This window comes from Talpa europaea (assembly GCF_964194135.1).
Source record: "Talpa europaea genome assembly, chromosome: 13".
NCBI classification, from domain to species: Eukaryota; Metazoa; Chordata; class Mammalia; order Eulipotyphla; family Talpidae; genus Talpa; species Talpa europaea.
The window spans coordinates 99,646,886-99,673,398 of record NC_140080.1 but is presented as its reverse complement, the minus strand read 5'-3'; the positions used below and the strand labels follow the sequence as shown (position 1 = coordinate 99,673,398).

The window sequence follows — 26,513 nt, the reverse complement described above, 5'->3', positions numbered from 1 at the left end:
CCAGAGCCACTCTGCTTGGTCTCCCCCCGCTGCTCCGGCTGCAGCGGCCCCTTGGGACTCGCGCGGACTCTGGCATCCTCGCCCTGGCTTCTCCATCAAGCTAATCCAGCTCTTCCCAGAAAAGCTCGTGGAATGAGACAAGGACACCGAGACTGAGCCTGGAGCCAGGAGGGGCTGGGAGCGGGCAGCGGGCCTCCTGTCCCGGCAGCGGGCCTGTGCCCCCAGACCAGGGCGTCCTCGCTCCTGGCCCAGGCGGGGTGGTTCTCCTGACAGCTCTGGGGACGCTGCCCGCACGCCCAGCGCGCTGCTCCCGGGGCGCCTCCGCCCCGTCGGGACCTGCCTCCCAGCATGCCCTCCCCCGCCGGTCAGCACAGGCCATTCTGACCTGGGCTGACTCACGCAGCAGCGGGCTGGGCAGCACTGAGAGGCCCTGTGCAGACCCGGCCTCTAGCCCCCAGCCAGGGAAGGCCCCAGGGTCTCGGCTGCTCTCTGGAACTGCCTGCTGCCCGGGCCTGACCTCCTGCGGTCACCTCTCGCCCCCAGGGACGCCCACCAGCGGTGCCAGCGGTGATCGGGAGCATGACCAGGAGCGCACCCCGGGGGGGGGGGCGGCAGGGCCTTGGCCTGCTCCCCGTTTACTCCAGCCTCGGTGGGCCGCTGCATCCTCTGCTGTGTCTCCCTCCAGACCCCTCAGTGCTCACGTCCACCTGGCGCTGCCAAAGCCCCGCGACAGCGGGGGGAGGCCGTGAGGGCCACTTGCCGCCGGCTGGCTGTCAGCAGCTGTCTTCCCGGGCCAGCTGTTACGTCTGCGGACACGTGGCCTGTTTGTCTCACGTCCCCTGCTGCTCCTGCTGTTCGGCGGCGGGGTCCGTGAAAACCGCCCCGGGGAAGAAAGCCAAGCCCAGCGCCACGAGCACCTCTCCCTCTTCTGGGTGTGGCGGGGTTTTCCGACATTCCATTAAAAATACCCTGGTGGCGCAGCGGTTGAGCGCTGGGTTGCGGAGCTGCCCGCGGCCTCTGCAGCACCGGGTCCATCCCTGGCCGCCGGCGAGGGTCCCCCATGGCGCGCAGACCTCTCCCGCCGCCCACTGCTCCCCTCAGCAGTGTCCTTCGGTCCTTCTGCCTGCTCTGCTCCCCGCTCTGGCTCTGCTGGATTCTCTCACCCTCCCGCGCTTCTGACTGTGCCCAGTGCTTGTGTAAATAAATAAATAAATCTTTAAAAAAAATAATAAAAATAACATCGACTTTTACTTGTCACATTTTGCTTATGTTAGAGAAACGATAAATCTAATTCACTAAAAATTACTAGGAATATAATAAACTGAATCAGTCAAGAAAAAAGATTTCAGGCCCCAGACGGGCTGTGACTGCACACCGGGTCCCGCCCTTGCACGGCGAGGCTGTGCCGGGCAGGAGCTCTGCGGCTGAGGAAAAGGAAGGCGGCGGCGGGCTGCACCCCCTCCCGCCAGCGTCTTCACTGCGACCGTGGCTAAGAGCTCACAAGCCCCTCCACGCGCGGGTCGGCCACTCTGCCCCCGCAGGGCCACTGGGTGTCGGGCTGAAAGTGCGTCAGGAGGCCGTGGCGGGGTCTGCGAGGCGGCGCCCCTGCCCGGGGTGGGGGCAGTACCTGTCTTGTCGGTCAGCAGGTAGACCAGGCGGCCCAGCTCCTCGGGGATGGTGCTGGTGCGCACGACCGTGCCCGGGATGGCCCCGTCTCTCATGATCATCCAGCCGTAGGCCGCTTTGCCCATGTCCAGGTTCACGCGCAAGCTGCGACAGAACAGCACGCGTGAGGACACAGCACGCGCGCACGCGCGTCACCTTCCCATGAAACAGGCCGTGCTGACGTCACCCTGGGAGATGTGGCCGGGGCGGGCCGAGCCGCGCCTCAGGGTTCTGCGGGGCGGGGGGCGGCAGCCGGGCCTGGCAGGGGGCCGGGGCTAATGCTCAGCGCGTCCGGGGCCCGGGACCACACTGACGGGCGGCAGGCGGGCGCTGCAGCCAGGGCCTGTCCCGGAGAGGCCGCCCCGTCTCGCCCCGGGCCGGCAGGACACACAGCAGGGGCAGGATGAGGTCGGGGCGGGACCGGGAGCAGCTGCACCCCCAGCTGTGTGAACTGGGGTGTTCTTGAAGAACTGGGTAGCGACAAATTCTTTCGGAAAAACCTGTTTTCAGACAAGGCGAGGCTGAGTCAGGAGGGGCGGGAGGAGCCTGCAGCCTGGAGCCGCACGACGCACGGATGACGCGTCCTCACGAGGGCCCGGGGCCCCACAGCCCAGCCTTGCGGCAGCCCGGGACCCCACCAGGACGTGCGCCGTGACCCAGCGAGTCACTGGCCGGCCGGGGGGTGGGGGTGCCCTGGGAGGGCTGGGCTGCAGCAGGAGGCCGCGTGCCCACGGCCAAGGTCACGCACCCCCAGAGCCCAGGCCCTGCGGCTGTCCCCTCGCCCACACCCCAGCACCTTCGTGCGTGCACGTTTCTCTGGGACTCAACTTTCCAGATTGTTTCTCCCCAATTTTGCACATAAGGAGCCCAAACGCCATCACGCCACAGAGGCGCCTCCTTGTCTGAACCCGCCCGCCTCCCGAGGGCTGCCCGGAGTCCGGGGAAGAAGGGTCCCCTGGGTGAAGATCCAGCGGCGACAGGCAAGAAGCGCGGGCGCCTGGTGGCCTCGAGCACCCGGGGCCGCAGGAGCAGCAGTTCCGGAGAGACGGGAGCTGGGGTCCCCTGGGATGGGGACAGAGGGGCAGACCCCCTGGGGTGCGGTGGGCAGTGGGGGCAAGGTGCTGCGGGCCACGCTGCGTCCCCACCAAGCAGCAGGATGGCGATTTGCTCTATTGTTAAAAATCCTAGATTTCAGACACTAAGCTGACAAACTAGCCCTATATTTAAGTTACTTTCTAGCAATGTTGGGATTTTACAGAATTCTAAAACCCAGACGCTATTCAACCCGTGAGGAACTTCATAGGAACTGAGATCTGTGAAGGAAGACACGGGCCCGAGGCCACGGGCCCAAGGATCGCGGGGCGCTGAGGGAAGGCCTGGCACCCGCTGTCACGGAGCCCCAAAAGGCTCTCCAGGCCGTGGGGAGTGGGGCCGGCCTGCAGCTGCACAAGCAAAGTGGGCCAGGCCCAGCTGGCCGGCGGGCGGTGCCGGAGCGGAACCAAGGACCGGGGCTGCCTGTGCTGTGGCCATGGGGCCGGCCGAGGCCAGGGGTGTCTTAGGCTCCTTCTCCGTGATGCCTCAGCCTGCACGCTGTCTGGGGGGCCCGCCCTGCGCACTGTTGGGGGGCCACCCTGTGCATAGTCTTGGGGGCCTGGCCTGCACACATCCAACCCCAGGTGCGCACCATGCTGCCTGTGACACCAGGACTCTGATTTTTCTGGATTAAAGCTGCAGCTTTGGTGGGCCTCCCCTAGTGGCGCAGCAGTTGAGCACTGGGCTGCGAAGCTGCCCGCAGCCTCTGCAGCACTGGGTCCATCCCTGGCCGCCGGCGAGGGTCCCCCATGGCGCGCAGACCTCTCCTGCCGCCCGCTGCTCCCCTCAGCAGTGTCCTTCGGTCCTTCTGCCTGTTCTGCTCCCCGCTCTGGCTCTGGTGAATTCTCTCGCCCTCTCGCGCTTCTGACTGTGCCCAGTGCTTGTAGAAATAAATAAATAAATCTTAAAAAAAAAAAAAAAAAAAGCTGCAGCTTTGCCGCCACGGTCTGGGCCAGCCCGAAGGATGGTCTCCTGGGCTGTGGGGCAGCAGCCCCGGGCTGCGGATGGCACCCAGGAAGAGGAGCGGCCAAAGACCAGGAGCTGCCAGGCCAGGCCGCTGGAAAACATCTGGGCAGCTGCTGCCGGTGCGAGGATGGCGGCCATTTAGAGCCTCAAAAGAACTGAATCCTGCAGTATTTTCCTTAAGAGAACAAGTCAACTGTAACTAATAATTCACAACATTTTATTCTGTAAAGAGAAATTTCTCCAAGACAATCTAACCTTATTAAAGCCAAAAAAAAAAAAAAAACCATTTAAAATAACAGGTCAGGTTAGCAGAGGGGGGAAAAAAAAAACAAAAACCCCAAACAGTCTTTGCTTCCCAGTCCAGGACTGTGAACTTTGCAAAACTAAAATAAGTATTTTAAGAGCTTACCCTTTATGCAATTCAAAATCATATTCAGCAAATGCTAAAAGGCCCTGAAGCCCACATTTCATGGAAACCGCGCAAGGGAAAACAAGCTTGTGTGACAGCACGTCACGCATGATGGTCTGGCTCAGCGGCTCCTGCTGTGAGCACCGGCGGCCCCTCCTGCGGTCCTGCTGCCGGATCCCGCCCGGCCGTCCTGGCCCACAGTGGACAACGGGGCGCTAGGCCCTCTGCCTGCGACCTCCATAAACAGCCTCTTAACGAGGGGCGCGCTCGGGCAGAAGTCTCCGTGCGCGCCTGAAAGCTGTTCAGCATTTACCAACAGCTGGTGAGACTACAGAAGTGCTTTGTGCGCATGAGGTATCTTCCAATTTATTTATATATAATTGAAATAAAAATAAAAATTAGTTTCAGCTTAAAGTTCTCGTAACTTTCACCTTCCTAACTGTAATACTTTCCCCCGTTAATGTGCAAAAGCAAAGCTCGTCGTGTCTCTTAGCTGTTACCAGAGAACGAGAGCGCGCGGAGGGGGGAGACACTCCTGCACACCTGGGGCGTGAGCTCCCGCCACGGCTGGAGAGAGCCCCAGGGAGAGCGGCCCAGCCCAGGCCCGCGCGGGCCCCGGGGCCGCGCCGGCACCGCAGCGTCCAGGCCGCTGGACCCCACTCCTGGTGGTGAGGGGCGTCCTCTGACCCCCTGCGCCCGTGCGGGTTCTGCTTCATTTCTCACTCACATGGAAACTCCAGTCACGTGCCCCGGGGAGATCTGTAAGCATATCCTCTGCGGAAGGCTCTAGCAAGGGCTCAGGTGTTGGCTCCACATGCGTCTTCCCTGAAACAGCCCTCGTGGTCAGCGTGCATCCGCCTCGGGTTCCATGGCTGCGCGCAAAGGCCACCCGCTGGGTGTTTCACCCGACTCCACACGTGTGTCAGATGCGTGTTAAGACTCAGACACGTGGGTGTGAGGCCCCGCACGGGTGCGGGGGGCAGGCGTGAGGCCCACCAGCCACAGGCGGGTCCCCAGAGCCCGCTGCCTCCCGGCAGACATGGCCGCTGGCTGAGGAAGGAAGCGCCTCCTGTGTCCTCACAGAGCCTCTGGCCCAGAGCTCCCCACCGAGGGTTCTCAGGCTGCCAGGGCCGCTCCCGCTCCGCGGGCACTGCTCTCCTTCCCTCCGTGGGCCCCCCCCAGCTGGGCCTCTCACGGCGGGAGGCCAGGGCAAAGCCAACGCTGGAAGGGACCCTGCCTGGGGCCGCAGAGGACCTGCGACCTACCTTATGGGGATGATGTAGGAGAAGAGGAGGAGGAACCGGAACAGGTTGCGGTACCAGGGCCCCACGAAGCCTTGCAAGGTCACCATCACGGCCGACAGAGCCACGAGCGCCAGAAACAGCGCTTTGGTCAGCTGGTTGAGCTCGAGGTCCAGCAGCCCCACCTGGAAGGAGGAGGCGAGGCTGAGGCAGAGCACCGGCCGGGTGCGAGTGTACAAGTGCACGCGCGCGCGCCAGGGCCGCTGGGCAGGGAGTCCCCCTGGGCCACCAGGACAGGGCAGGACGCGCGACCTGGCTCCCTGGCTCCCGAGAAGCGTCCTGGAGACTGGGCGGCGCTGTGGACCGCGAGTCCATGGCGCCCAGGGGCCTCCTCTGGCCCACGCAGGCAGCTCCCAGGCCAGGGCCGGGGGAGGGCGGGCAGGGGGCAGCTGGTCCTCGGCCAAGGGCCCCTCAGGGTTCGCTTCTGCTAGGAGGGCCCACCTCTGCCCTGCCCGCACGCCCCAAAAGGAGCTCCCATCTCCGGGAAGAGCCACATGAGCTGGAGCCCACATGCGGCGTCCCCTGTACACACCCGTGGCTCCCCAGCCAGGCCGCGCTCAGTCACGCCCCGCGGCCACCAGCAAGCGCCCGCCAGCGCGGGGCGGGCGGGCTGGCGAGGATGGCGCTCCAGGGCGGGCCCTTTCGCCGCGCCGCCTGGCATCTGGAGCGCCAAGGGCTGAGCACAGGGTGCGCCTGGGCTCTGCGGAGGGCCCGAGGGCCAGGAGGGGGGGCAGCCCCGGCCAGCAAGCAGAGCCCGGTGTCTGCGCCTGCACAGGGCTTCGGGGGCCTCAGGGAGCCGCGCGGCGCCCCTCCGCCCCGGCCCCCGCCCCCCTGGCCGCGAGTCCGCCCGACCCCTCCTGAATCCGGCGCGGACTTTGAAGATGATCGCGACGCGCCGACGCAGCGAGTGGGGCTGTGACCCCGGTTTCCGAGTCTGGGAGCCACTCGGCTCGCCGATAACACGGAAAACCTGAGACTCAGGTCGACCAGAAGCTCGTCCCGCGCCCCCCGAGCGGAGGTCGCGTCGGCTGCGTGGACATTCGCACCCTCTGGGGACACCGACCCGCGCAGGAGGACACGGCGCCATCGGGGCCGCTGGGGGCTGAGACGGCGCTGGCGGAGGGTTCTGGAAGCTTCCAGCAGGGCTGTCGTCCCCTGAGAAGCGGCAGCTGAAGGCCCGGCCTGATTTATCAACTCCATTTAGAAAGCGGCACAGGAGGACAAATACCTTGCAATTTCCGCCACTTCAACTACTCCATAGTTTATGCTTGAATTATTGAGAAAAATAGGTTTTTGGATTAAAATGAAGAAAAATTAAGCCAGGGAAGTAGAGCATGTTTCAAAGCCCGGGCCTCGCGCAGTGACAAAGGCGGCGAAGTTTCAGGCCTCGCTGAGGGTCAGATGAAGCCATTACTCATTCAGTCAGGGAAAAAAGACTCAATTACCTCCCCCTAAAGATGCTATCAGTGAATGCGGGGTGCATATTTTACTCTATTCATCCAAATCCCATTAAAAAGTGAAAGGAATGATTTAATCTCGCCTTCCAGAGTTGGTCTTTTTTTGTAATAAAATAAAGAATCACTGTCTCGACAAATGCACCACCGCCGGGTGTACCCGCCCCGCTGCGGCCCGCGCCCCGGAGGGGACCCCGCGGGCCGCCCTGGGGATCACGGGGCTCGATGCCTGCCCGGCAGCGGGGGCGGGGGGAAGGCCTGGCGCGCGGCAGCGGGGGACCCTCGGCGCCCAGGCCCTGACCGCCGCCCCCACATTTCCCCGCGTGGCCCTTCACAGGACGCCGTGCAGTCATGTTTCATCCCGTAGAACAGCGACAAGTTACGCTGCAACACGTACTTCTGCAAAGTCCACTTTCAGTTCCATTTTCTGCTCAGTTCTCTGAAGCGCCCCTGAAGTTTCCTCTATCATCTAAAACGCAATCTGGACTCTTCAAAGCCAATGAGCAGGAAAACCAGCTCATTATAAAGCCACCGATTCCACGAGGAAAGCGGTAAGTTGCGTCCTGACGGGAATCTGCCTTGAAAGGCCGTCCTGGGCCCGAGCGCAGCAGACACACTCTGCGCGGCCGCGGGGACTCGGCGCCCGGAGGTGTGTTGTGACTCACTGGAAGGAATGATGACTGTACGAGAAAAAGTAAATTATGTACACTAGGAAATAATCTTCAACATTTATTGTAATTTCCTATATTAGTAAAGCAAATTTTCTTCTGCTTGTCATAATATTTGCTTTATTTGAAACAAGTGTGATAACAGAATTAAACACGCCTCTGAAAATGTGGCTCTCGGAGGGGAGGCGCGGGCGCCGCGGCCGCGCAGGGCTGTTCTAGCAGAGGGAACACGGTAATTGCCTGTATAATCTAAAACGCCGCTAATGGCAGCGATCACAAATCCATTTAGCGCCTCTTTAATTTATGTACCAAGTTTTAAATAGCTAATGGTTCTCAGTAAAATAATGGTTTATTCCAACAATAAGGGGAAGCACGGCACCCCCTCTTCATCAGGGAGAGATCGGTCAGGTTTCTAATGAGCCCGCGGACGAACGGGCGCCCACCTTATCTGCGCTCACGCGGCCGATCCGTCTGCACCGAGCGCCTCCCGCCCACCCTGGGCCCCGAGAAGCCGAGGCGGGGAGACGTCCGCTGTGGAGAAACTTCGGTCCTATCGGCAATGAACTGACTGCACAAGAAGCCGGCGCCAGCACGGCCCGGGGCGTGTACTCGCGAGGATCGGGACGGCTGCCGGCTGTGCACACTCACGCCGCCCTGTTGGGCGCGCAGCACGCAGCCGTCAGAGCGCCGCCGCGTCTCTCTCGCAGACAGTGAGGCAGCACTTCGGTCTGCCCCGTATTTGCCCTGTAAACACAGCATCGTCGGAAAAGAGAAAACCTCCGGGCCGAGGCTGCCGGTCCCTGGAGCCAGCGGGCGCGGTGTGCAGCGGGCGCGTCGGGGCCGGGGTCAGCAGCTCCCTGCTCTGGACGGCGCGGCGCCTCCTCCTGCAGGGCCCAGACTGGGGCACAGCATCGGCGCAGGGAGCCTGCGACAGGAGCCCGCTCCCACGCGGCCCTTACTCGCCGCTTCCAGCAGAAGCTTCTCAAGCTCATCTGCGTCTCAACGTCCCGCCGCTGACACTGGCCCCTGCGTCTAAGCCTCGAGCACCTTCCGCCTCTGGACGGCCATGCGAGGCCGCCGTGTCCCCCCTCTGCGGCTGGTCTCTGTGCTCAGCGGGATGGCGCCTGTGTGGGGCCGTCGTGTCTCACCTGGGGACCTGGGGGGCAAGGGGGCTTCTCTCCGTCCTTCCAGAGCCCTGCGCCCACCTTTCCGTTACAGCGCGTCACCTTAACCTTTACACCCGAACCCGCGGGACACCAGGGCCGTCCTGAAGTCTGGAGGAGTATCCCCCGGCCCACATCGAGCACCCAGCCCCTGCCCACACCCAGCCTCCAGGGCTCCCCGCGGGCTCCCCTGCTGGCGGCTGCTCCTGGCACCTCACACATTCAAACCAACGCGTGGTCAGCTTGTGTCCAGCAGAGAAGCAGTGGCCCAGAGCCTCCTCCGGGGCAAGCTGGTCACCTGCGCACCCACCGCCGCTGGGCTGGGCTGGGCTGGCCCGGCTGGGGCCAGGCGTGCTGGCCGGTGGCTAGGTCAGCTGGGCCGGTGGCCAGAGCCGCTGCCACACACACACGTGACCCACGTGACCGGGAGTGTGGGATGGGCTGCACCCGGGCGGTGGCGTCACAGGAGGTTCAGGACTGGCTGCAGCACTTCCTGCCAAGGCCGTCCCTCCACAGCCGGGCGTGACGTCAAAATGCCAGAAAACTGCACACTGCCGGGCGTGCACACACGCGTGCTCACATGCACACGCACCTGCGAGTGCACGGAGACGTGGGGGCAGCTGGGAGGGGCAGTGACTGCCCACCCTGTCACCCCAGGGGCTCACTGCGGCCACCTGGCACGGAGCGCACAGCAGCCAGGGCTCGAGAGGGGCGCCCGGAGACGAGGCCCCGTGCAAAGCTACTGGGAAACACGCGTGGCGCTCCACACACACAAATGAAAACCCAGCCCGGACAGTCCCAAGCCCGGCACATCCTGACACTCAGGGTCTCCGATCTGCCTCCACAGGCGTCCACACAGCTCCCTGCCGGCAGGAGACCACGTTGCACAGCCGGGGCGCACCCGCCCCCCCGCCCCCCGCCCCGCGGCTCGGGCCGCAGCTCCAGCAGCTCCCGCGCGTGGCCAGCAGAGGGCGCCCGAGCTTGCCGCTTCGCCCCAGTCTGGCAGTTTCTGGGGACGCAGGGCCCGCGCCGGGCTGTGCCCTTGGACAAAGGAGCATCCTCTGCTTGCTCGTCCCGCGGAGCCCCAGGCGCCCTCCAGACTCTCCCCGCTTGATTAAAGGGGAGATTTCCCGGTTGAAACTCTACACTCTTAAGGAATTAAAAAATACGACATGGACACAGTCAGGCAGCAGCACAGCCCGAGCCCCGGAGGGCCCAAGCACCGCGCCCGCTGGCTCGCCTGCTCCTGTCCACCGGCACGGGCGGCTGTCCGTCCTGGGCGGCCACCGCCAGCCTAAAGTGACTGCCCGCCCCCGAAGCTCTCCGCTGACCCCAGAAACCCCAACCTCACTCACATATGGATTTGGGGGAGGGCATCTGGGCCTCGCTTTGAGCCAATTAAGGGGGGGGGGGTTTGCTTTGGTATCTGTCCCGGCAGGCACAGTCCCGCAGCCTCAGGCGGGGGACACTTGCGCCAGGGGAGCACTTCCAAGTGCCCGGCCTCCCAGGGATTCTGCCCTGGGAGCACTTCCCCAGTGGTGGCTCTAAGTGGCACTCACTGGTGGTTGACAAGAAGGGCGTTGGCGGGGAGCTTGCAAATCTGACCAGCCTCAGTGAGACTGGCCTCCCGGGCCTGCGGGGCCCTGCGCCCCGGTCCCCCGCCGGCGCAGCCCTATTTCCTCGTGGGCGCGGAGGCCCCTGATTTTAAATATCTGCAGATGTGTGCACGCAAGACGCAGCGACGCCCTAAACACACGCCTGGGTGTGTAGAACCATCACTGTGCAGAGTGACTGGGCGCTTCAGGGGCAGCACTAGCCCTTGGTCGGCCGCCACGTGTCCAGGAGTCCGGGAGGCCCCGCGCTGCTGCCTCGCACCCTCTGACACCGCTCGGCCCAGAGATCACTGGACGGTCCCCAGTGCCCAGGGTATGAGCTGTGCTGGAGGGCTCGGACCGCTGGCCCAAGATGGCGTGGCGCGGTGGCCACGCGGGGCAGGTCGGCGCAGACAAGCGCAGCTGGAGGCCGGGGAAGGGCAAGACCTTTGCGCTGCGTAGTTATTTCCCATTTTGGAAAAGGGTTCAATTTTGGTAGGAAGCCAAGTGACCGACACTGATTTCCAGCCCTAGGGTGTTCCTCGCGCGCGGTGAGTCTCCCGTGCGGTCAGACACTTCTCCCAGCTCTGCCTACGCTGGGCAGCGGCCGGCGCGGGGCTTGAACAGACGCACTCCAGGAGGGAAGCAGTTGAGGACTCGCCGGCAGGCGGCTCGGGTGCCCCCGGTCTCAGCAGCAGCTCCCAGCACCGTGTGCAGGGGCTGCCAGGACACAAAGGCTGTGGCGTGGCCGGTGACGCGTCCTCTCGGCAGGCGTGGCTGCTCGTGTCAACGCGTGGGCATTTCTCCGGGCCGGCGGCCAGGTGCCTGCACCTCGCTCCATGACGCCACTCGGAAGCGCTTTTAAGCCAAGAGCGGTCAGCAGACTCCCGGTCCCGTGGCGCAGAGCCGTGGTCTCCACGTGGCTGAACACAGGGCCCCGGCGATCAAGCGCAGGCCGCCTGCGTGCAGCCGGGCTCAAGACACGTGACACCGTGAGCTGGCCTGCCGCGAAACACCTGCAGCAGACATCCTGAGAAAAGTGAGCAGCTGCCCGTGGGCACAGGCGCTGCTGGCCTGAGTGGCCCGCAGGCCAGCAGCCGGCGCTCAGGAAGGGCAGGAGGGCAGAGGGAGGGGCACCGGGAGTCGGGCGGGGCACCTCTCCCTCCGACTCCACGCTGATCTCCAAAACTCATGGTTTGTTTTGTTAAGAAAAATGGAATCTACCAGATCTGCTGAAAATTTCAAATGATAAGCATAATATGGTTAAATAAACTTTTCATCTGGCTTAATTGCCCTTTTATTATTAAAACTGTCTATTTAGAAGGTTTATTACTGGTATCTTGGCAAAATGTAACTATTTTAAACCACCTAAAAATTTTGTGTTACTTTGTCTTCAAAGACATTTTATGAACCATTTCATACTTAATGGCTTGTAAGCAATCCCAAGAGTTGGGAATTGTGTGAAAAGTTGCCCAGATTGACAGATAAAGTGAAAAGGTCTGTATTAATTTCCAAATAAAGAAATGCATGGCGTGGTATCTCACGATGATTATACTCTAAAGTACCAATTAGAACGCATCAGAAACTAGAGCAAGTTGACACTCTACAATAAAGCAAATAATTTCCAGTTGGAGGGGCAGAAAATGTTAATATGCAATGTTCAAGACTACAAGAATCTTTGTAAAAGGAAGTAGCTAATAAGGTTTAATGATGCATGTCAGGAAGCCACAGTATGTAGGGAAACACAGCTGGCTTCATTTTGTAAACTATTTGATATACACATCTTTCGAGTTCGCGATTATCAGCTGTGCCAGTGCCACAGGGGACAGTTTAGCCTTCAAATCGGGGTATTCTTCTTGTTCTCTAAATTACAAGTAAAATACATTAATATAACGCGGTGCTATAGGCTAGTGCCCTGACTAAAGCTTATCGGCTTACAAAAGAGGATAAAGAAGTCTCTGTAAAACCTTCTGGAAGCAATCTTGCCAGCCTAAATAGTCTACTAAGCACGAGAACCATTCAAACAAATCATAAAGCAGACAAAACACTTGGCTTTCGCAAGTGCTAACCTCAACAGGCCCATCGCACACCCCGGCATCAAGACGCAAGCTCACTTTAAGAGCTTCTGCCGAGAGGCCATAGTTGCGCCCGCGTCTCTCCGGCGCCCACCTGCGCCGTGTGGAGGGCCCGAGGGCCCCACCTGCGCTGGGCGTCCCGCCGTTCCCACCCCGGCACGGAGGCCCTGGCCCTGGCCTGCGCGGGCAGCTGCCCCCCACGGAGCCTGGCTGAGCAGAAAGGGCCCTTCCCACGGCCCGAGGTGAGGGGCAGGCTAGCGGGCCTGGAGCCCACCACGCTCGCGGTGAAGCCTGTGTGAGCGCCGAGCATCCCCGGGCTGCAAGCCGGCCCCATGGGCCTCCTCTGCAATCCGTGTGGGACCGCAGGCCCCGGGCTTGGGACGAACAAGACAGAGGCTCGGCTCGTTCCTCGCACCGTGCCGGGCCGCTGCCCGCCCGCCCGCCCGCCCTCCCGAGGCCAGCTCCCCACAGGACCCCACTCTCCAGTGGCGGGGCCCACACCCCTGCCGGCCCCGCTGCCCCCCTCGGCTGGGCCTCCCCGGCCACCCCCCACCGCCCGGCAAGACGCGGCTGCTGCCCTGCCCTTAGCCACACACACCTGCGAAATGCTCGGGGCCTACAGCCGGGCCAAGCCTTGTTTTCCCAAATTTTTCTTCTTTAGAAAGAAGATTTTATTATAGACATTTATAAAAATGTTTTCTATTCAAACATGATGAAACTCACTCCGCTGGGGAAGGAAGAGGACAGCGGAGCGGAGGGGGCGCAAACAGCCCACGGACGCCAGGGCCGGGCCGGAGCGGGAGGGGCGCCCGCCGGCCTCTGCCCCCAGCTGCCCCCGGGTCGGGCCGTGGGGAGGGAGCCCCAGGTGTCGGAGACCCCGCTTCTGGCGACTGCCCTCCAGCAGCTCCGAGGGCGGGTATTTAATGGACGGCAAACCGCCCTTGGCCACGAAGGCCGCGCGCTCGGAGGCGTGCTCCCGCGGAAGATCCTACGAGGAAAATATTAATGATGAAAGAAACTGAAGTGAAACGCGTGAACGGAGCCCTGGTCATCAGATTCCTCTTAAACAATGACACACTGCAGGTAAGCTCATTTTTCTTCAATTTCCTTTCAAAATAAGGATGCCGTAATGGTGGCAAATGGCACCATAATGACTAGAATTCAAACGAATTAATTCTTACAAGACTATTTTAAGGCGCTGCAACACACCATCCCATCTTCCTGTCACCGCCGCGAGGCTCCAGGAGCTCAGCACGCCTGCTCCTGCCAGCTCGGCCGCGGGAGACCGGCGCGCGCCTCTGGGTGCCCCGGTGGGTGGGTGCCTGCACATGAGCGCCTCTGGGTGCCTGTGCACACGAGCGCCAGTGGGTGCCCGGTGGGTGCCCATGCACACGAGCGCCCGTGGGTGCGTGGTGGGTGCCTGTGCGTGAGCGCCTGTCGGTGCCCCAGCGGGTCTGCCAGACGTGCCAGCGTTTACTTGGGCGCGTCCTTAAATAGCTCTCTGGGCTTCAGTCCCAGATGCAGACCCACCCGGAGCTGGAGACAGGGGGTCGGGGCGGCCGGCACCTCCCTGGATCTCTCTGGCTCTGAGGAGGCCAGCACATCTGGGCACATCTGGGCACACCTGGGCCTGCCTGAGAGGCGCGGGCAGACAGCCCCGGTGAGGACACACCTGATGACACGCACGTGTCCCCCCTGACCGGGGGCCGCCTGGACTTGTTTCCTACTGACTTTCCCACCCAAGCCCACGGGCTGCAGGCGAGGCCCCGCTGCTGCGCAGGACACCCCACTGAGGCCCCACAGGCCCTCCCGGCCAGGAGCTTGGGCACCCCATCCCACACACTCCCCAGGCCCCAGAGGGCAAGGGAGGCGCCAAGATGGGCTCGGGGCCACGGCCGGGCCAGGCCCACGGCCGGCTCCGCTGGCAGATTCACGGGGAGCGGGACAGGGCGGGTGACGTCTGGGCTTGGCCAAGCATCTCAGAAGCCACCCGCCTAGAACACCCCAGCTGCGGGCCCACGCTGCCACGCCCCGCCCGGCTACCTTGCCGCCTGCCCCCGGCACGTGCGCATCAGCCTCTTCAACCCCAGCAGACTCGGCTGCGCAGCAAAAGGCTTTCTGGACGGCCAGGTCCGGCTCTGCGGGAACCTGCCTGAAGCGCTGGCCCAGGTCACCCTGCAGGCCGTGAGCGGGGCCTGGCGTGTGTCCTCAGCCACCAGCGGCTCGGGCAAAACTGGCCGCCGGGCCACACAGAACGGCCCCTCAGGTGAGCTGCACGCGCGGTGGGTCCAGCTCTGAGCCCCTCTCCTCCAGCGTGCTGCTGGCTCTGGGAGAAGCGGGCAGACCCGCCCCCCCCCCGCCCCCCACAGGCGCCCTGCGGCGTCCGGGGTTACGTGGAACCGAGCAGCGGCCCCTCTCACGGCCGAGCACTCACGCCATCGCTGGCTCCGGTCAGTCAGCACCAGGGATTACACTGAAACTGCGGATTCTCTGCCCGGAGAGCCCTGGTGAGGGTGTGTCTGGGCTGAGGCTGACCTGACGTCCCTGACCCAGCGCCACGCCGGAGCCGACTGGCCACCAGGCGGCCAGGCCGTGCTGAGCTGAAGAACGGGGCCAACGCATCGTCTCAGCCCGAAATTAAGCCTCGGGAGTAGTCATTTTTCTTTATATTGTTTGGAATTAAAAACATCTTAAATCGATCCATTAGGAGAATTCTGCTCTCTACATCGTGCACTCCAGACCGTGCCTGTATCTCAAGGCTATGGAACATTTTTGTAATTGTAATAAAAAAACAAACTATTGACTTTAAGTTAACAAAATTGTTGCTTGAATGACTAAATATCCAACCAAAACAAAATAAATCCTTCTCTAAATTGTGTCCCACACGAGCGGCGTCCCGTCCCGCGGCTAGAGCCGGCCCTGGCCTGGGGCTCTGCGCCCCCCTCCCCCCGCGGGGCCCACGGGCCAGCCTGGGGTAACGAACAGCCCCCCGCCCCCCGTAGGAGCCCGGGCCAGGTCACTGCGTGGGCGGCACAGGCCCGGCGGGAAGGCGGGTCTGACCGACTGTGCTGCTCTCAGGGACCCAGGGCGCGGCCGGGGCTGGGCAGGCAGCGGCGCCCTGGCCCCTCAGGAGCCTCCTCTCGGGCTCCCTCTGGTGTCCGCGCTTCTGCTGCCTCTTCTGCAGTCAGGCCCTGCCCAGGCTCCGGTGTGCTCACCCACGCCCCAGGTGGCACCTCAGCAGCGGGCGCATGCCCCTGGGCCACGCCCACCCCCCAGCGCCTCCCGCAGGACACGGTCAAGGTCGTGGGGTAATGGCCGCAGAGGCCAGCGGCGCAGGCCCCACCAGAGCACCGCGCCCCGGTGTCGCGGCCCCATCGCTGAGCACCAAGCAGCAAACATGCAGCCACCGTCCACTGCCGCTGTGTGGCGGGAGGGTCCGGTCGCGGCGGCGGCCACCACCCTCATGGAGATGTCCCAGTTCCTTCAAAACCCCGCCTGCCTCTTGGAAGCGCTGCTGAGAAACGCAGCGGCAGCGTGCCCACTCGCACTGCAGTGAGAAGGGGGCCAGGGCGCGAGGCCCGTGTGCTTGGGCTGACTCCAGGGGAGCCCAGAGGGCGTCTTTCTGCTCCAGGGCCCCTCAGAGCGCTGGTTCTGAAGGCACGAGGTGCGGGTTCAAAGCCAGGCTGCCACCGGGCGTGGTGACTGCTGCAGAGGGCCAGGCCGCTAGCAGCTCAGTGGAGGGGAAGCTCACGCTGGCACGACGGAGCTTCAAGGCTTTGGAAAGACGATCCCCAGCTGACAGGGCGATGACCCGGGCACGGCGCCAGCAGGCCCGGGCAGATGGGCACAAGGAGTCCTGGAGCCCTCGGGGGCCTTTTCAGGCTTGTAAGGATCTTCCTGCACCGCTTGTGAGCATCGAGGAGTGACACCTGAGGGCCACACGTGGCCGATGGCAGCGCCTAGGTGTGGTGTGGGGCGCAAGGGCCCCCAAGCCAGGAGACGGAGCATGTAAGGCGGCAGCTGAGGACAGAGGCCGCAGCAGAGCAGGGCCAGCGGCGGGCCCAGGAGAGACGCCTGAGAGCCCGGAAAGAGCGAGACCCGCCGGGGCTACGAGGCCTCTCAACACTAGGTGCAGGGAGATCGCCGAAGGCCTGGAAAAGCCCGAGGGCCCCGGGGTTCCCTGCTGCCCACCTGCCACCTGCGGGCGCTGTGGCCACTCCTGGGTGTTTGCTGCTGGCGCTGTTCTGTCAGGAGTCTGACGTGAAGAGTCTGGCTCAGAACCGGCTCACGACCAGGGTTCTCTCTCTCACGACGCGACAAGCCGCCAGAGTCCTCCCTCACGTGCCCGCCAAGCGCAGACACAGGAGCCCTGCCCTGTCAGGGCGCTGACCCGGCCCAGGCCAGCCCCGGCTCCAAGGGGCGCCATCACCAGGACCGCCTCGTCCCACTGAGCGTCTGGCCTTCCCGCGTCCCGGAGCTGCAGGTGTGTCTGGGCTCACACGGCTTCTACTGGGGGTGCTGGGGCGGCCGAGGGGCCTCGCCCCTCTCCTCAGCCGTCTCCTGTGGGCTCTGAAACACGGTGGTCTGTGGGCGGGTGGGGGGGAGCGCCAGGGCCTCGCCTGAGGGAGAATCCCTTGACTGGACAAAAATGAATGACAATGTTAGAAAACAAATTTAGAAAAAAAACATGATGAAATTAGCGGGCCACGCAGAGCGAGCCTCCACCCGCGGGGGCTGTGGCGCCGGCGCCCAGGGCCGGCTCTCCCGTGAGGAGCACCGCACAGTTTTAAACAAGTCTTGAAACCTGAAACTCTTCGGTGCCCACGCAGCAGCCACTGAAAAGACGGAGGGGCCGCGGCAGGACGAGAACGGCTGCTCTGCCGCGGCGCCTTCGCGTGAGCGAGACGCATGTCCTGTGTGCAGACACGGAGGCGAGCCCCACACGGCCCTGGCGCTCCCACCTGCGCGGCCACCGCCGGGCCCGGCCCCATTGTCTGCGCGGCCGCGGCTCTGCCGCGCTAATGCACATAATGGCGCCTCCCCCGTCTGTCTGTCAGCGAGACGTCTGAAAGCATCTTTTTATTAGAAACACAAATCAATATGCCCCGGGGACAATAACTGCCTGAGGCAATTTGTATTATCATCTCAGCCTTGATGCTCCTGCTCTGAGCAACTTATTATTATGAATGGCGTGAAAATGGCAACCTGTCACAATCGATTTTTCTTAACCTTCTGCGGGAATTTTTTCCCTCTTAAATGTAATCAAGTATCATCTTATTAAATATGTCTCAAGCTAGGTTTTATAAAGCAGTCCATTATGCAAGTTGCACTCCGTATAATTTAAACTTTCACCAAATATTATTATAAAGTGATTGCTTAGTAACAGAACTTTTGGTTTGTTCAAAGTTTTAACACAAAAACCTCACACTATGGGCCTCGCCCCGCGGGCACGCCAGCCCTGCCGCGGGCTCCAAGGTGTGCTCTTGCCTATGATTGTTCTTCTGACGGAGCAGACGGCCCGTCCTCAGCCCGCGTGCAGGGACAAGGCCCGAGGGCCCCTGCGTGGCCGCTGGCTGCGTGTTCTCACCGGGAAGGTTATCAGGTGAGACTTCAGGACCCCCCTCAAGGCCACGGTGGAAGAGCCGACGGGGCTTCTGCCCCGCTGGCTGCAGCTCCAGCCCCGACTTGCTGGTGCAGAGCTGGGCTGCGGGGTCACAAGGAGCACCCCACAGGAGCCTGGCCCCGAGGGTCCCCTCTGGCGTGGTGCAGCGGGCAGTGCTCGGGCGCAGCTGGGCGGGTCTGGGCCACGGCTCCACAAGGGCCTGCGGGCGGTGTGGGCAAGGCCACGGAGAAGCAGTGGCTTCGGGTGGGGCGGCCCTGCTTTTCTCCTCACTGTTCTGTCCGAAGATTCCTTTGAAAGGCACTTAGAGAAGAACAAAATGGTCAAAACGAAGAGGAGAAGCAGAACTGGCCAATCTAAAGAGAGGAAGGGGGCGGAGCGGAGCGAGCAGCTGCGTTCTCCGAACCGTCTGCTGAGGCGCAGGACAGCGGCCGGCGTGGGGAGGGGCGGCTCGGCTCCCCTGCAGCCCCGTGGGGGGCTCATGAGTGGGGGACAAGGGTGCGGGGTGCTCGTGCGCCCAGATGCCGCTAGGCCGGACCCCAGTCAACCCGCCCCGGGACCGTCTCAAACGGCAGCTTCCTGCGTCTAGTCCGCGACCTCAGCAACTCTCCTCCATCCTTTCCTCCAGCGGCGCTGCTTCTGGCCCAGGAGCTTTCGGCCATTTCACAAACAGCCTGTCGCCCGTCCGCAGGCTGGAAGGAGCGGCACTCACTAGGCAGAAGCGCTTTGCGCCTGGGCCGAGGCCAGCAGCTGCCACAGGGGCGCCCCTGGAGGGTCAGGGACGAGGGAGCCCCAGGAGGTGCGGACACAGCACGGGCGGGCAGGGAGGCTGCGGCAGGGGCAGCCCTGGGCCCAGCGTTCTCGGGGATCCAGCGATGGTGGCGGTGGCCACTCCCGCCCCACCGTGTGTCCTCCCAGAGGCTGTGGGATCCACAGGACGCGGAGAGGCCTCCGGTAGCCACCGCAGAGGAGAATCAAGTCGGAGGCTGTGCGGATGGCCGAGGGCCGGAACCGAGCGGTTCTGCTGCCGTCCCCGTGGGGGGAGGCCGGCGGGCCTCGCTGGGCTGCGCGGGGCGGCTGCCCTGGGCCCTCGTCGGTGCTGCGCGGGGCGTCTTGGCGGCTCCCCCGGAGGTCTGGCTGCTGCGTGCCCCGGGCCCTCCGTGGTGGGAGACGCTGTCTCGGAGCCTTTTGCTTACTTCACAACACTGGACACTGCCTGGGGTGAGGGAACCGGCCTCACTGACCCTGTCTCCCTGGCGTGTTAGATAAACGCACTGCTGCTCTCCGAGCCAAGCGCCCTAGAGCCAAGCGCGGGTGAGAGCTCGGGCGGTGGCCGGTCCTTGGCGGTGCCAGTGCCCTGCTGCCTGGTGTCGACCTCAGCTCTGCCCAGCTCAGGCAGGGCCACGGCACCTCTGCTCCCTTGGGCGTGGCAGGGCTGCGGGCCGCGCTGGTCGCGGCCTCGGGCAGGCAGCGCCCACAGGAGCCGCGGAAGCGCCTTTCGGGAAGGCCCCCGGGGGGCGGGGACAGGCGTGCCCATGTGGCCTGAGCCCAGGGTGCGTCCCCACGCACTGGGCAGCTCAGAGGCGATGGGACAGGCTGGCCTCGCTGGGCACGCAGACGTGCGAGAAGGAGCTCTGACTTTTTTTGATCGAAGGTCACTTTTGTTCCCACTCGCCGCCCTGAAACCCGAAGCGTCTGTTCGCGCGGGACAGGAGCGCGAGGCAGCCGCGGACAGCGGTGTCCACAGCGGGGAGCAGTGACCCGTCGCCCCCTCCATGGGGCAAGTTCAGAGTCTTTCCAGTCAGCAGGCTCCGGCACTTCCCGTGGTGAATCCCGTGGGTTTCCACCGTCGTGGCTGGGGCACCCCCGGCCTTATCCCATAAACTGGCATTTAACACTCAGATTCGATGCCGCCAGCGAGGTGGGAGCTGCACACCAAGCCGGTCTCGAGGGGTTGCCCTCCCACGTGGCCTTGTGGAGCTGCCCCTGCTGTGCCCTGGTGGGAAGGCAGCGCCTCTGGACGTGGCAGGAACCCCAGGAAGGCGTGGCCAGAGCGATGGGCCCCGGGGCCGCCCAGGAGTGAGGGCAGACTCTGGGGTAGCCGTCCTGGGACACTTGAGGGGGAGGGGAGGGGAAAGGGGGGCACACTGAGTGGGCAACGCCAGCGGTGGGGGGGCGCCTGCAACGGGGGGCTGGGAGCGAGCGCCCCTTCACACCGCATGCACTTGGCACGATGGCAGCAGACAGGGCCTCTGCTTGGGACGCGCCGGCCCAACTGCAGCCAGCCTGGGGCAGCGCGCATAGCTGTGGGCCCGGGATGGCGCCCGGGGGACGCACGCGAGGGAGCCGCAAGGACAGTGGCAGGGAGCCCTGGGAGGAGTCGTGATGGGCGGGTGTGCACCACCGCGGACGCTCCTCAGACGCCAGCAGACGCGTGAAGCGCAGCGAGTCGGGACAAGGCCCTGCGACCGCCTGCGCACTAAGCCTGGCCTGCCGCCGGCGCCACATGCTTCCCAGAACACACGGACACGCGTGCGGCTCTGTCCACCCACTGCCAGCGCACGTGTCCCCTGGGAGCCCCGCGGCTCGAGTGGAGGCCGCCCTGATGCGGGGGCCGCGGGGACAGGGCGTGGGGACAGGACGCTGCTTGGCACGCGTGGCCGCAGTCGCCCAAGTCCCGACAGCTACGTCTCCCCGCTAGCTTTTGTGACGGCACTCAGCTAAAAAAAAAAAAACTCATCCTAAAAAAAACCTCACAGAACTATTTCACTCCCATTGTTTTATGGTGAAATTCCCTGCAAAAGACCAAGTTTCCCAGAAGCTCCCCCCAGGCAGGCCCGCGTGCCCGGCCGGCCCACCCTCCGTCGCAGCAGCACCCAGAGTGGTGAGGCGAGTCCGCGCCCAGGAGCCCCGGCCGGCCCTCAGCGCAGCGGGGACGATTCGCCAGAGGCAGCTTCCACGGGCACACTGCCCCCGCTGTGACCTGCCGCGCACGTCGAGTGCATAGAGACCAACCGCAGAAACAGAACAGGAACACGCTGCACTCGGGAACGCAAGCAAGCGGTCCTTACAGCTCGAGTCGGCTTTTCAATACGCTTTACCTAAAACAAACCTCCTATGTGAAAGGCGTTTGGCAGCACAACGCTATCAAATCAAATACTGTAAACGGTTAGCGCCGACACCTTTATTTTAAAACTGAACCAGCAAGATGAAGAGGGCAGATTGCAAGATAAATATATTGAACAGACCCACAATCGACCGTCATATTAGGGACAAGTTACATGTGCAACAACGAAAATGTAAGAGACGTACGAACCCCGGGTTAATCGGGAAAAGAATTTCCAGGCTGGGGCCTCCCTGGTGGTGCGAGGGGTTTAGCACAGCACCATGAAGCTGTCCGCAGCCTCTGCAGCACGAGTCCATCCCCGGCCAGGGAGGTGACCACAGGGCGCAGCAGACCTCGCCTGTCCCCCACTGCTCCCCTCAGCAGGTGTCTCAGTGGATCCACCTGTTCTGCTCCCTGCTCTGTCTCTGCTGAATCCTCTCACCCCCCGCCCCCACACCACTGGCCTGCACCCCAGCTCTTGTGTGCATAAATAAATAGATCCTTAAAAAAAAAAAAAAAAAAAGAACTTCAGGCTGCTGTCGTCCAGCACTGGGCGCCGTACCCCACGCCCCGAGGATTTGCTGCTGTGACGCACGGGGCCGCGCCCGGCCGCTCAGGCCACACCGTCCTGCGGGGGGGAGGAGTCAAGGCAGCCAGCCCCCCGTCTAGCCTACCTTGTTTTTGGGATTGGATGTGTTCATTACACTTCGAGTCTCTTTTCCAGTATAAATGACAACACCTATTACAGTACCTGCAAAACACGAAAGTGGTCCTTAAAGAGATACTTCAAAGGCAAGCAGATAACACTTTGCATTACTTTGATGACAGCGTATTATACAAGTTAGTGTCACATAAATTCATCTGACATCACACTTCGTTGGTCAGTCCAACAAAGTTTAACCTCCACTTCTGAGACACCCGTGGAGACCGTCGCACGGCTTCCTCAGGACCACGCCGCACGAGAAGACGCAGCCACACGTCCACGTGCGTCTCATGGAGACGCGACGGCGCCATGGCCCAGCCCGCGGCTGTCTGGAGGCGTCTTGCACGCCCGCTGGGCCGCGCGGGGCTCCTCACCCGGAGCCGGGGCACGGGGCCTGCTGACAGGCCACACTGAGACGGGCACCGTCGAGACCCACGAGATTTTAAATTTGGACGCGACTCATCTCTTTAGACTCCTGACAGCGCAGCCAGGAAGAAACGATCATTTCTTGGTCTGTCCAACTTGACGTAAAAATATAATGAAGCATCAGGGGCACCCCAGGCCGCAAGGCTCCTGGTCGTCCCTCTCCAGAGTGGGCCCAAGGCCAGGCGGGCCTTTCCAGAGCTGCAGCCACGCCCACTTCAATCCCGCTGGCCGGTGTCTGGGGCGGCAGGGGCACAGGAAGGAAGACGAAGCTTCCCGCACGTGCCCGAAACTCAGGCCCTGCAGAGCTGGACGTGGCCTAGGCCACCCTGCGGCAAACTGGGGGCAACTGGGCGCAACTGGGCCCGTCAGGACCCGTGGGGGCCGGGGTGGGGACAGCCGCCCCCCAGGGTGCTCAGGGAGAGGCTGCTCGAGCTCCAGCCCCTCTGCTCTGCGCTGCCGCCTTCCCGACGTCACGCCTGCCCCGGGGACACAGGAAGACACGTGCCGCTGACAGCATGGTGGCGCTTCCCACAGCCGCACATCCTGTCGGCGCAGCAAATGCTACGTCTGACCTGAGCGGTAATTTTTTCCAATTTTGCCAATTAAGTCTGATGAAAGCAGATCAGACACTACTGTTACACGAGCAGAAACAGAGCAAGAGAAACTGAAACAATAATTTACTTTTAATATTAGCAGAACAACAGCGTCTCAGAGAAGGCTCAAAAATTAATCTGGCTAGAAAGCTCCACCGTCCTAGGATCCAGAGACCCTGCGGACGTCCTGCTCGGATCTGACCCCGCGGACGTCCCCGCGACACTTCCGGGGGGCGAGCAGGAGTGCCCCCTCGCGGGCCACAGGCCAGGCCCCCGCGCCACCGGGCTCGCCACGGGAGAGGTGCCTCTGGAGTCCGCCGCGCCCTGGACCGCCTGAGTGACCAGAGTCGGTCGGAGAGGCACGCGGACAACTTGCCCTCCCGGACAGAGGGCGGCACTAACCAGTGCGCGGGTTCGACGAGGAGCCCGGCCCCGGGTAGGTGGGGCCAAGGTCAAAGGTCGTGGGGGAGACGGAACGGCGAGACCCGTCAGCCCGGCCCCTGCCCTGCCCTGCGCGGCCGATGAGGGCCGCCGGCGAGGGACAACGCGCGGGGCGCCCGCCCACAGCTGCTGGAGACCGGGCTCCGGCCACGGGCGTGGGCAGACTGACTCGGCATCCGTCTGGAGAGAGACAAGACTCCTCGGCCAGTCCTGGAAACCCGCGGCCACTCACGCTCCACAGCGCAGCGCTTCGGGGCCTCAGACGGCAGGGCTGCGGCCTCGGGGAGGCTTTGAAATAAAGGCCAGTCACCAGTGTTGACACGAATGACAAGAGCCAGCGATGCAGGATGTCACAGAAACGACCGCCTCGGGGCGGGGCCCGCAGAGCCACCCACCGCTCCTGCCGTCCTGCTGGCTCTGAGCTCTCCCGGCAGGAAGGGGCAGGCGGCTGGCGCGGCCATCAAGGCCCTGTAGTCCAGGAGGGACAGGGCAGGCGCGGGACGCGCGGGAGTCCGCCCTGGCGCCGTCTCTGGGAGAGCAGCCCACGAGGAAGAGGAACCTCTGGATGGATTCTGCTCCCCCATGAAGAAGGCGCGTAGCCGTGTGCCGGGGACGACGTCGGTCATGTCACCCAGCATGAGGAAAGGAGACCTGGGCCATACGTCTGCCTCCCCGCGGCGCCTGCTTGTCCTCTCCCAGAAGCCACTGGGCGCCAGGGGTCATGCTGACATGGCAGGGGCCTGTGTGGCTGGACCCGAGGCTGTGGGCACACAGAGCGTCCCCGAGGGAGCCCGCCCGGAGCAGGGCCCAGTCCTCACCTGAGGCGACCACGGTGCTTGCCCAGAGTGTGTTCTCGACGCCGAGAGACTCGTGCACGGGCGGGTCGCTGTCCTCCTGTTCAGGGAGACAGAGAAAAACCGGGCAAATGAGCAGCTCTGATCACGTGTACTGAAGGTGCCCACAGTGGCAGGAACGCGCCTGGCAGGGGGCCAGCTGGGGGCAGTGAGAGGCAGAGGGCGGGAAGGGACGCTGCAGACAGCGAGCAGGAGCCTGGGGATGCGGCAGCGGGGTCGCCAGGGCCCTCCCCGGACCCCGCCCACCTGCCTGCCCGCCGGGCTAGTCTGCACCCCAGGGCCCTGCTTCCCCGGGGAACCCTGCCCTGGGGGCCAGCTCTGCTCCCCCTCAGGAGCGGCCTGGCCCACCCCGTGCAGGGCAGCAGCGGCGCACCGGATCCTGGGGGAGCTCCTGGGCTGCAGGCAAGAGGGAGCCTGTCCCCCAGATCCAGGGGGCGGGGGGGCTGCACTGCCACCTCTAGCATCAGAGACGAGGGCGTCGTGATCACGTGGGCCGGGGCCCAGGAGAGACCGAGAAGACCCGGCTCAGCCCGCAGCGGGGCTTCAGCACAGACACAGGCTGCAGGAGGCAGAAGAGCAAAGAGCGCATCAAAGGACCAAACCTAGCAGACCCCAAGGGAAGAGGAGACTTAGCAAATTATTTTACTTAAACGTCTGGTGCTCGACGACAAGTCAGAGGGCGACGAGGAGCCAGAAGAACACGACCCACTCCCGCAGTCAGGAAGAAAGCCCGGCAGCGGGGTGGCCAAAGACTTGACGGCAAAACCTCACAGGTGCTCGGAGGATGCGGGGAAGGCCCCGAACAAGAGGCCTGTGGACAAGGCAGACTCCGCTGCAGAGCAGGAGCCCGGCGCAGGGGCAGAGGACCCCAGAGCGGGGGGGGGGGGGGGGGGGGAGGGGGGGGGGACCAGCCCGCTGGCGCCCGCAGAGGGGCCTCGCGCAGGCAGGAAGCCCAGAGGACCGGAGTCGAAGTGACAGAAACAACCGCGTCCGAGAGAGCAAAGCCGAGGAGCAGGAGCGAGGCCCGAGGCCGTGGGAACGAGGGGTGAACGCCCCAGACGCGGAGCTGGGCGGCGGCGAGCAGGCGGGCGGCGGCCCCAGACGCGACGACAGGCAGGCCGCGGCGCAGACCCGGCAGAGGCGCGTCTCAGGAGTCTCCCAGGAGAGAGAAGCATTCACCCCGGGGAAGGGCCCTCAGCCTCGCCACACCCGAGGGCGGCGGCGGGCAGCGGGGAGAAGACCGGCCCCTCCAAACCTGCATCCGGCAGAAGTATCCCTCAAAAAAAAGAGAAGTCAAGACGTCGCCGAGAGAAACAGGAGCCGCAGGCCAGCCGCGAGGCTCAGAGCCCAGGGGCGCCCGCGTGACCGAAGACGAGGACACGTCGTGACAGAAATTCATGTCGTTGCTCTAAAATGTGGTATCGTTTTAAATTTGGTTTGCAGCTCCAAACCCTGTTTTCTGCGTACATTTAAGTGGTTCATGCACTTAAAAGAACCACCAGTTTGCGTCTTAAGGCACAGAGGATGCAGAAACGCAGCTCCCGGCTGTCTACGACTACAAGGGCGGGCGCGGGGCTGGAGAAGAGCCGCTGGTCCACGTTACTGGACTGAAACTGGAGGAAATTCAGACTAGAGCGTTATAACTTCAGGATGTGGCAAGTAAGCCCCACGTCAACCACACACGCACAAATAGCTATGAAACATACACACCAAGAAATGAGGAAAGAATTTAAACATTCACTAGCAAAGCGCAAGTAGGCACAGCAGAAGCCAGGGACGCCGGAGACGGCGGCTCACAGGCTGCACAGGCACGTGGAGCGGAGCAGAACGACAGAAGGAAGCACCTCCTGATCAGAGCTGACGGTTACTGTGAACGGCTTAAAATCGCCAGCTAAAGACAAAGACTGGCAAAGTTGCTCGAGACACACGATACCGAGGTTCGGCTTAGATTTAAAGACGCAGCAGACGGGAGGGGCAGGACGGGAGCAGATGCCCCCGCAGTCAGGGAGCGCAGCCGTGGAAACGCTGGTGCCAGACGACACACGTCAGACCAAAACAAGGAACGAGAAACATCGAATGTTCACCAAGCACTCGCTACGGGAAGGAGCTGTGACAAGTGTAGACAATTTCCACCTTATCAAAGACAATGAAAACACACGCGTTCCGCAGTGCGGAAAGACACCCGAGGGCCCGGCCGCCGGCAGCAGAGGCAGGAGTGGTGGAATCCGGGGCTCTGAAGGCCGCACGCGGACCTCAGGCTCTGCAGCCCTGAGCCCACTTCTCACTTCATCTCTGCAGCCGCTGCCCCGACAGGTCGTAGGTCCCGGCCCAAGGATGGGCAGAGGAGCCGCCCTCCGTGGAGACACCATGGCCAAGCCGCCTGCC

General features: G+C 63.2%; 1 protein-coding gene across 1 annotated transcript in view; it reads right to left on the bottom strand.

Moving 5' to 3' along the window:
- Positions 1-26,513, bottom strand: part of ATP9B (ATPase phospholipid transporting 9B (putative)) — a gene marked incomplete at both ends in the record, with an annotated part of 90,185 nt that overhangs the window by 15,293 nt on the left and 48,379 nt on the right. Inside the window, 4 exons of the mRNA XM_084252723.1 lie at positions 1,628-1,770; positions 5,398-5,558; positions 21,786-21,862; positions 24,093-24,168. Coding sequence (XP_084108849.1) covers positions 1,628-1,770; positions 5,398-5,558; positions 21,786-21,862; positions 24,093-24,168 — 457 coding nt within the window. The remainder of the gene's footprint in view (positions 1-1,627; positions 1,771-5,397; positions 5,559-21,785; positions 21,863-24,092; positions 24,169-26,513) is intronic.